Genomic DNA, 9,745 nt, shown 5'->3' on the forward strand with positions numbered 1-9,745 from the left:
CATCTAAAGAACCGTGCTGCATCTAAACAACAGTCCACTAAAACCTACTAACAAGCCAGATGCCGCTATAAAGCTCTTGAGTATGGCAGGAGGGCAGTCTCTCAGCATGTGGCACTCTGAGGAATCCCGCAATGTGAATACACCTATTAGAATGGATTGGAAATTGTGTGTGTGTGTTTGTGTGCAAGGGAGGGGGTGGGGTTCTTCTCCTGCACCAATTTTATACTTTTGAGCCATGCCACTTATGAGTATACCGTATGGTTTCCTTGCCAGTGCGTAACCGCAACCAACCCTCATACTTTTGGGATGTGAGATTCCAAGAATGTGAGTTCCAAGCGGGTTTTTGTATCCCCCCCCTCCACCCCCCCAGTTTATAGGAGCTGGGCCACACACAAACGCACGCATAACAGACTGACATTGTATCAGCAGTATTTCATATGCCAGCTAGGGGGAGGGGCTACTTTCTTCTAGGTTTCCCTTTCAGAACAAGTTTAAATTCCAGGAAAAACTTTAAACACACACACTTTCCAGGCTTTTCGACTGAGCAGAGCTAATAAGCCTGAAAGCAAAGGAGGACAAGGCAGGATGGAGATGCCTATACCCAGAAAAGCTGACAGTAGAGAAGGAGTGGGAGTCAAGTGACTTCACTTTGATCAGGTTCCAGATTTGCAGCCAAAAGAACAAATTTAATCCGTATTTATTTATTTATTTTTAAAAACTGTTTAGTTAGGAAAGGCATCTGATTAGCTCAAATCAAAATGCTGCCCCCCAAACACATGCTTTTGCAGGCCTCTCTGCCTTTGCCACCCATCCTTCCCTCAAGTTTATTTTATGGGGTACGGAAGCCGTTTCCCACAAACGTTCTAGAATAATAACTTTCTGAAATCCACACTGTTGATTCTAAAATATGATCTCTGTTGTGGTTGTCTGTAAAACTGGTTGTTGTTATAATTATTATTATCAGTGCTTTGTTCTGGGGGGACGCTGGGGGACACATACCCCTAAACATTTTGTGAATCTTTGTACTTTTGTGCATTTACTGTATTTATTTTTTCCCTATTTGACTATAAAATGGTGATTTTCTTGAGTGGTACCTCAGGTTAAGTATTTAATTTGTTCTGGAGGTTCGTTCTTAACCTGAAACTGTTCTTAACCTGAAGCACCACTTTAGCTAATGGGGCCTCCTGCTGCCACCGTGCTGCCGGAGCACAATTTCTGTTCTCATCCTGAAGCAAAGTTCTTAACTTGAAGCACTATTTCTCGGTTAGCAGAGTCTGTAACCTGAAGCGTATGTAACCTGAGGTACCACTGTACCCCTAAACATTTTTTTAGAAAAAAACACACTGATTATTATTATTATTTTAAAATTGTTTGCTTGCCTTAATAATATTTCTTTTGAAAAAGAAACATGATTAGATCCTTGTTTTCTTCTGTGCAACTTAAGGCAGCCTCCGTCAGTTTCCCCCTGCTAATTCCAATGCAGCCCAGCTTCAGCCAGATGACTGCAGTAGATGCCTTCACATGATACATCATGTGCCACTCTGTGCCTTGAAGCATAACATGTGTTCACATCCAGCACCCTGAAGCATGTGAAGTTATAAAAAATGTTATGAATAGCTCTGAGCACATACATTTCCCCTACAAAAAAAGGGCCTCTAATTTAGGGTTTAGGATTAAGGAAGGGCTTTCTTGGTAACAGACAGACAAGCTTAGGCTGCGGCATCTTTCAGTTCAGAAATTAAGGCCTTTTCCCAAGTGGTTCTCCTGCCTAGTGTGTTCCCAAGGGAATATTCCTTTCAGGCCCTCCATCTTCTCCTGGTAAACCTTGTCAAAGTATTCAGACTGTGCCACCGTGAAGTGAGTTTTCCAGTCTCCGCAGATGCCTAGAAAATGAGGACACGGGCAACAATTAAATTCAAACTACCTTTGATTAAACATCTCTGGAGCTGAGCTTCCCAGCACTTTGCAAGTCAGCTCCTCTGCCCGCCAGAGAAAATAAGCATTGTAAAAGCCAGTGCTACTAGATCAAAGGGTGCCTGTAATTGCCAATGAAATTGTGCAGGACACTTCCAGCAAAGGGAAAAGTGACCGGTGCAAAGGCAGAGTCAGGAGGTCAGAGGTCAAAGTAGAAGCCTTCAGATCTCGATCTCTCTCTCTCTCCCATGGTGCTGGTGTGCCAGAAGACTTATTTAGACTCTCTGTTATGGCCAGCCAGCCAAGATCTTCTCAAGTTGCTTAACTTCCCCCTTCTATTTTGTCACTGCCTGCCTCTTAGGCAATGGCGAAGATACTACATTGCTCTCTCCCACCCCATTAACAACCTAATGCTCTACTGTTGCACTAATGCATGCTAATTATCGCCTGGTTTTTAATTTAGGGCTATGGGCCTCAGCACTGATTAATATAAATGGTTTTTGGGTGGCGCGTCTCTGGTCTTGCTGACATGGAGAGGATTCTGCTGTGTCACCAGATTCTGCTGTGTCACCACACACACATCCCACTCCTGTCCTCACTCCATCTTCGCCCCAGCCATATTTGATTGTGCAAGGTCACTGGTGGTGCCACCCAAATTCTCTCACCTTTGTTGGCACTGTGGCTGGATTGTTCCTTTATCCGTGATCTGTCTGCCATCCCCCTTCTTCCCCATCTCCTATGAAACTACAGAAAAAGCTACTGGAGCAAGCCTCACCCTTCCTCAGGAAGGTCCCTTTCTCTTGGTCCATAAATTCCTTGGGAAGCATTGTTGAGTTGCACATGTCATTCCTCCTCATGGCTTCGAAGGAAGTGTTCTCCACCACTGATGTAATCGCTGCCTCATCAAGCTCCTTCCCTAGGAAATGGCAGAGGCGTTCCACAATACCAAACAGGTCCTGAACAGATACAGAGGGGACTAGTGTTCTAGGCAGCAGAAAAAGTACCGTAAGACCTATGTTCTTTGATACCTAATTTCAGTCTTAAGGTTTTGTATCCTGAAGTGTGTGTTTTAATGAAATCTGAGATGCTCATGGTGCACTCATCCTGCATCATGTCAGAAAACTGCAGAATATACAAAGCCCTATTTATCCTGAGCACAGCCAGAGAATCAGTTTCCCAGTTAACCCCAAACCCCTCTGTTATCATGCCCTGGGTTCTAATTTTTGCACAAAACTTGAGACATAATCACAGCCAAGACGAAAGACTAGAGACAGCTTCTAGAGGTTTCACCATATATTAATAATGGTGTCTGCCTGTTTATGATACTGCAATATCCAATGCAACAACCTCGGGGGAAATGAGTAGGAGGTAGCGCTTTAAATAAAGAACAACACGATCCTGTACATGTCTACTCTGGGGACTTGCTCCAAGGAAAGTGTGTCCATGACTGCAGCTTAAGTGATGTTTAGGATGCAGTTTAAGAACTGATAACAATGGAAAAGGAATACAGGTTGTGACTCGTGGGATGAATGAAATAAAAATGGGAGGCGACATAGGGCAACTGGAAGAGCACATGCTTTGCTCAGAAAAGGTCCCTGGCATCACTAGGTTGGGCTGGGAAAGGCTCTTGTTTGAAACCTGGGGGGCAGTGCAGTAGACTGAGCTAGATGGAGCGATGATCTGGCTTGGTGTATGGGAGGTTCCTGTGTAAATTGTCTTTCCCCTCCATCACCTAGCAGACATTTTTGAATTCTGGGATGCATTCAACACCTAGGGCTGCCATACGTCCGGAATTTGCCAGACATAGTCAGGATTTGGATGTCGGAAACAGTGTCCAGGCGCAAATTGCTGAAATGTCCAAGAAAATCCAGACGCATTGTAACCCATGTCGGAAGTGTAGATTTTGGCAAATTTCCTTAAAAATAGCTCAGAAACTACTTTTGTGTCTGAAGGGCAACCCTACCAGCACGACCATTCTGCTTGGTCTATAAACTTCCATTTGGACAGTAGAATCTCCCCCTCCACTCTCTTGCAGCCCCCTGCTCCCCATTGCAACCTCAAAATCTGCTCCATTAAGTTGGGGGACCCTCTGGAACAGATTAGGGGTGAGGTACAAGGAGAAGAACAGGAAGCGCTGCTGTGCGGGTAGAACTACATGTGTGTAGTGTTGAATTCAACCCTGTTTTTCATGTTGCTAAAACATTGTCTCATTTGTCTTACCAATGAAGAACGCATGGAATAGGTTTGCATTCATTTTTCTACCAATGGGGAGGATGCTTTACAGAAACCTTGGAAAGGGTGGGATCTGCCCCATGCTCTCACCTGCTTCAGCTCCTCGTAGCTGATGAAAAGGAGGTTGCTTTTGCCTTTCAGCTTCATCCAACCTGTGATGTGGTCAAACCACGATCCAAAAGGTACTGCACCAAGGAATACACGGAGATAGAGACATCAGCGATGGGTGGTGGAATTACTTTTTACAGAAACCCCCTTTTTTTTACAAGGAAGGGATGTAGCTCACTGGTAGAGCATCTGCTTTGCAGGCAGAAGGTGCCAGGTTCAATCTCTGGCATCTTCAGGTAGGACTGGGAATTTCCCTTGTCTGAATCCCTGGAGAGCCACTGCCAGTCATTGTAGACCAGTACTGGGCTAGGTAGACCAATGGTCTGGCGCAGAATAAGGAAGCTTCCTATGTTCTCTCCATGAGTAAAGATAATGCACAGAAGGGGGAATGGGACCAAGCCTGCTGGCCTGGCCCCAATGTCACTGCACCTTGCTGGTCCTGACCCTGACTGCCACACATGCATCCAAGGGTCCGAAAAGGCACGTCTCTGCACATACAGATAGAGTTATGCAGGTAAGCAACCACACAACAGGATTTGATTTGATTCATTGGGGGAAGGCATGACTGTTAATGCAAAAGTGCTTTAAATATATGGTGTGGGTGTCCAACAATATCTGGAGGGCCATAGGCATAAGGAGTTTCCCTTGTGGCTGCCACAGCTCAAAACCTATAGATAAACCATGCCCTATAAATTAGTCTCAGCTGTTATTTTGAAAGCCACCTGAGCGAGTGGACCCTCATTGCATCTTGTGGCAATGAACTGCTGGGTGCATGAACTGGATTTCCACCAAGGACACCCAAATGTCCCAAGGACACCCACCAAGGGCACCCAAATGTCCCTTCTTCCTCCTCCTCCGGCCACCCACCCTCAATCCAACTCACCATCCCCACTCAGGAAACTCTCCAGGAAGTGGTTGAAGGATTCGGGGTTCTCAAAGGGGACACACATCTTGGAGAAATGATAGTAAGAAACAAGTACATCCCTGGGGTCCCGCAATGTGTACACCACCTAAGGGAGAAAACTTTTGTTAATTGGTGGAGGTGGGGCATTATCAGTGGGTGAACACTGTCTTAGGGTGACTACAAGGAAACCATCTGGGCTTTATGCTGTAAAATTTGGAACTTTGCATGATCCAAGGCTGAACCTCTGCGGTGAAAAATGGCTTTTGCCATTCAGCGTGGTAACAGTGAGGTGCTAAGGGCAGGTACAGACGAGACCTGGAATATGGTTCATTGGTGAATATGGCAACACCAACACTGATCACTTTAACTAACTATACTATGTAGTTATAATTTTGGTTTTCGAGTCCTTGCAATGAAAATAGCTTAAGGTACTTGAAGCAAAAAAGAAGTCGGGCCTGGAGTTATAACCACAACTTTAATGACAAAACTTTCCCCCACCCCTGTAAATAAGCTGCACACCCAACATGGAGTTTTTCATGCTGAATGGGCTGGACCCACAATACTACAAATGTTATTTTCCACTTTCAAAGATGTCCTTCCCTTCACGCACAAGCAATCACCATGGCAGTGCCCCTAGGCTCTTTGACAGGACCCCAGCCAACTCCATATTCAGCTCCTCACCATTTACTCACCTTAGCTTTGGAGCTGAAGAAGGCTTTGGGGAAGATATGAATGGGGAGGTGACAGGTGAGCAGCCGTGGGGGTGGGAGGAGATGCGCTGCCTCCAGGCCTAGCTGGGTGGTGAACCAGGGGGCACGACAGGAATTAAGCACAGATTGATTCCAGCTTGGATTACCTCCATTGAGGATCAAGCTGAGGATCTCAATCATCCACACTGTTCCTTGACGAAGGAAAAAAAAAAGAAATCCACAGGTTTAACGAGGATTGTTATTTTGTCGGTACCCACAAATTCATTTTACTTTAAGCCAAGCACACCATCATTTTCTAACAGTGGCTGGCCCAAAACCATCACAATTCCTACATCTAAATCTGGTTCAAAATTTGGGAGTGGGAGTGGTGAAGAGGAAAACCAGGCTTTGATTTCAAAATATGCAGTGCAAACCTTCCTGTACATGCCAACTCATAAGTGCATCCCTTTGAGTTCAATGGGGTTTACTCACAGGAAAGTGGATAGAGGATTACATCCTTAATAACATTTCCCAAACATTCAAATTCAAGCAACATTTGAATCTCAATCAGTTCTGAACCAAGCAAGTTTGATTTGGGATTTTGAGCAATCCCATGTTTATTTTTTGAAATTTGGTGTTTAAGGCTGCTATTACAGAATTTAAAACCTTAAGTCTTTCTAAGGAATGTTAAGGCCATCGTCTTAATTATCCAGTTTCCAGATTCAGTTATGTTGTCCTTTAATTCCCCCGCCTAAAAACTAAACAACTACAAATGTTTCCAGGGGTGGGAAGAAAGTTACAGAAGCACATAAAAACAGCTACATTTTTGCAAGTGCACGAGAAAAGATGGCATTGTAATAATTTGTTTAGGACAAAGCTGGCCTGAATTCATAGTAGGTCCAAACATAATGGGCAGGGCTCTGCATTCTGTGATTCTATACAAATGTAGAATGTCTTTCTGTTTTGAAATCCCATTCCCCACCCGATTGCTGAGCAGGAATCCCACTCCTACCAGACTTGGGGTAAGTCACATTGAAGATGTCGTCATCTCGCACTTCAAACTCATTCTCAGCAAAGCAAAGGTTCTCCACAGAGTTATATCCTGGGGGGAATTTTATCCCCTTATAATGGACATACTGGACAGCCATCTCCTATGGAGCAAAAAAAGAAAGTTCAACATGGGGACAAAGCACCAGTGAAACTGTGGTTTCTTGATGTAGTAAGGTGGGTCTACTGTAGAGTGTGTTCAGGTGTCAGGATCCAAGCACACAATGGTTTTGAATGGAGGTTTGCCATCACTGTGCCCTGACCAATGGAGGGAACTGCAGGGAGGTCAGCCATAAAAGTCTCCTTGCTCCACTAAGCTGTGGCCAGTCATGAAAACCCTTGAGCCAAGCTAGGTGCACCTCAGTGAGGAGAGCTTTCCATAGATGTGGAGCTGCCATTGAACAAGTTCTTCATAGGCCCCAGCACTACATACTTCATTCCTGTGTGGGGCAACCAGCAAACCTCATCCATAGATCCATATTCGAAGAAGACATTCTCTTATATCTTTGGGCCCCACACTGTCCAGGACTGTAACTGTAAGCACCTTGAATTAGGCCTAGAAAACAACTGGTAACCAGGGAAGCTGCTTTAAAATGGGATTTATACCCAGCCTGCCACTCCCATAAGCATCCTGACCATGGCACTAGTTGCAATTCCTGAACTAACTTGAAGGACAGATCATAGTACTCAAACTTGGAGGTTACAAGGGCATGGCTACCTTTGGTGCACAAGCTAAAGCCAGGCATTAGTATTCCTAGCTGCTGCACAATGATGGTTCAGTGAGGTGATCGTCGTGATTTGGGGAGCAACTCAAATTATGCACCTCCTTCTTTTTCTATATTTTTGCAGGTGTTGGTGTTTTCTGTTAGCAACAACAATATTGTCTCACACTGTTCCTTCTCTCTCCAAAAGTAAAAATAAAAATAAAAATAATAAAGGTCTGGTTGTTGTTGTTTTAATAAGAGGTGACAATCAGGAAGCAGGCCTGGAATATTCCTGAATGAGCCAGATGGCTCTTTGCCCCTCATATCTGGGAATGTGAACTAGGGCCTATATGGAACCAGGAACCAGACTGCTGAACGGGACCCAATAGTAGGTATTTCCTTGTGTGAGCCCTGCTTTAATGCTGTTTCTGTGTGCTGTGAAGTACTGATACACAAGCCCTCTTTGCCCCACGGCATGTAGAAACTGTAAGGGCCACGGGCAAACCAGCCAATGCCCGGCAGGAGGTGGAGCATAGCAACCTTCTTGAGATAGTAAGCTTGATGTCGCATTTGCAGGAACACACATACACACAATTTCATCTAAATCTGCTTACTCACCTGTGTAATATGGCTTCCTTGGATGTGCGGGGAGCAGGAGAAGTTCCAGGAGACTGCAGCAAAAATGCAGGGATGGGTGGGATAACGTGGTAACGTCTACTGCCAAAGAGTAGCGGGCAGCTAAATCTCCCACCTGCTTGCCCCAAGCTCAGCCTGCCTGCTTCTTCTTCAGAAGGTCTTTATTAATCTTCTCATGTGCCTCAGCAGCAGCGACCCAAAGGCAAATCATTAACAGAATGTCCCGCACAGTCTATAAAGCCCTCACTGACCCTGGCTTTAAACAAAAAAGAAATGTGCATGGGTGGAAATAATGTGAATCAGATGTTGTGAGTCTCATTCATAAGCAGGCCTTGCTGCTGTGAGCGTTGCTTTGTCCCACTCGCTGCGGCTGGAATGCTTGTTGTTGTTAACTCCATCACCTGACACCCCCTCCTCAGCCTTTCCTTGTCCACTTGAATTCAAAAGATGAAGATTTCTGCATCTTCCTAAAGTATTTCCCCCCTTGCTTTTGCTACAAACCGAGTTGCTAATTCAATGGATAAGCTTAGCCCATCTCCGTCGATGGAGCGAAAAATTGGAAAGAAACACAAAGCATGCTTATTTGCATGAAAGTACTGGTGGCCGAGGCCCATTGGGACCGCTGGAGCAGAAGGCAGGCAGACCCACAGGTGGTGGAGGGGGCTAAGGAGCAGGAAGCTGATAGGCAACGCTACCCCCCAGACTGGTTGCAAGATGACAGGCAAGCTGGTGGTTGGCTGAGGGCGCACTGAGCTTGGTGAAGCAGTGCCCCATTCGTTGTAATTGACCACTCACCACTGGCATGGAATCTGCTTAAATATGACCCCCCCCAAGCCCTTAATCTTTATGGTTGTGGATGTTTTATCCACAAGCAAAGCTGGCATGAGGGGGGAGCGAGGGGGAGAGACCACAGTTGGCAGTTTGGAAGATGCAAGCTCAACCCGGCATCCCTGGGCAGCAGCCAGGCCTCAACATCCTTGCAAGTCCCACCTGCCCTGAACCCTGCTTGCTTTTTTTAAAAAAGAAGATTCAGCCTGGTGCTCTGAGCAGTTAATTCCAGCCGACATTTTAATTCACCACAATGTCTCTGATGTAGCATCACTCTCTCTGGGTCCAGAAACAGTGGCTAGATGCAACTGCTTGGGTACTGCATGTACATACATGGATGGCTCAGTTGGTAGAGCATGGGACTCTTCAGCTCAGGGCCACGGGTTCAAGAGTTTCAAGTTTCTAGCTGGAGCTGAAACTGTATCTTTGGGAGCTCGCCAGCACCCTCTTTTCAGACCCCTCTGTGCTTCAGGTATGCCTCTTTGCTTCCATGTACTTCTACATATATCAATAAGTTGAATATTGCAGACATCTTAAATCCCCAAGGAATGTTTCATTCAAAAAAGGGGGGACCCAGTGGCAGTACCCCAGCACTCCTCAGCCCTCAGGAAAGTGCAGAGTGCAGAATAATACATTACATCTCTGAAGGTTAGAACCTTATATCGTATTTTCTCAGTGTATTT

The 9,745-nt window shown here is 45.4% G+C and overlaps 1 protein-coding gene across 2 annotated transcripts; it reads right to left on the minus strand.

The window, feature by feature from the left end:
- Positions 1-682: 682 nt before the first annotated feature.
- Positions 683-9,055, minus strand: SULT2A1 (sulfotransferase family 2A member 1). 2 transcript variants are annotated; one of them, XM_028702453.2, is made up of 7 exons: positions 8,217-9,041; positions 6,860-6,998; positions 5,851-6,059; positions 5,138-5,264; positions 4,237-4,331; positions 2,690-2,870; positions 683-1,883 (listed from the first exon to the last, which is right to left on the minus strand). In XM_028702453.2, the coding sequence occupies exons 2-7, from the start codon at positions 6,993-6,995 to the stop codon at positions 1,732-1,734; spliced, it is 900 nt and encodes a 299-aa protein (XP_028558286.2). In that variant the 5' UTR covers positions 6,996-6,998; positions 8,217-9,041; the 3' UTR covers positions 683-1,731. The 2 variants fall into 2 exon arrangements, with proteins under 2 accessions (XP_028558286.2, XP_077773331.1); XM_077917205.1 differs by having other exon boundaries at positions 1,750-1,883; positions 2,580-2,870; positions 8,217-9,055.
- Between the last annotated feature and the right edge of the window lie 690 nt (positions 9,056-9,745).

This window comes from Podarcis muralis, chromosome 13 (assembly GCF_964188315.1).
Source record: "Podarcis muralis chromosome 13, rPodMur119.hap1.1, whole genome shotgun sequence".
In the NCBI taxonomy this organism is placed as follows: domain Eukaryota; kingdom Metazoa; phylum Chordata; class Lepidosauria; order Squamata; family Lacertidae; genus Podarcis; species Podarcis muralis.

Coding starts and splice junctions, on each gene's coding strand:
- SULT2A1 (XM_028702453.2), bottom strand. CDS start 6,995: ATGGCTGTCCAGTATGTCCATTATAAGGGGATAAAATTCCCCCCAGGA. Junction 6,060..6,859: donor TGTGACTTACCCCAAGTCTG/GTAGGAGTGGGA, acceptor TCCTTCGTCAAG/GAACAGTGTGGATGATTGAG. Junction 1,884..2,689: donor AGGGACCTTCCTGAGGAAGG/GTGAGGCTTGCT, acceptor CTCATTTTCTAG/GCATCTGCGGAGACTGGAAA.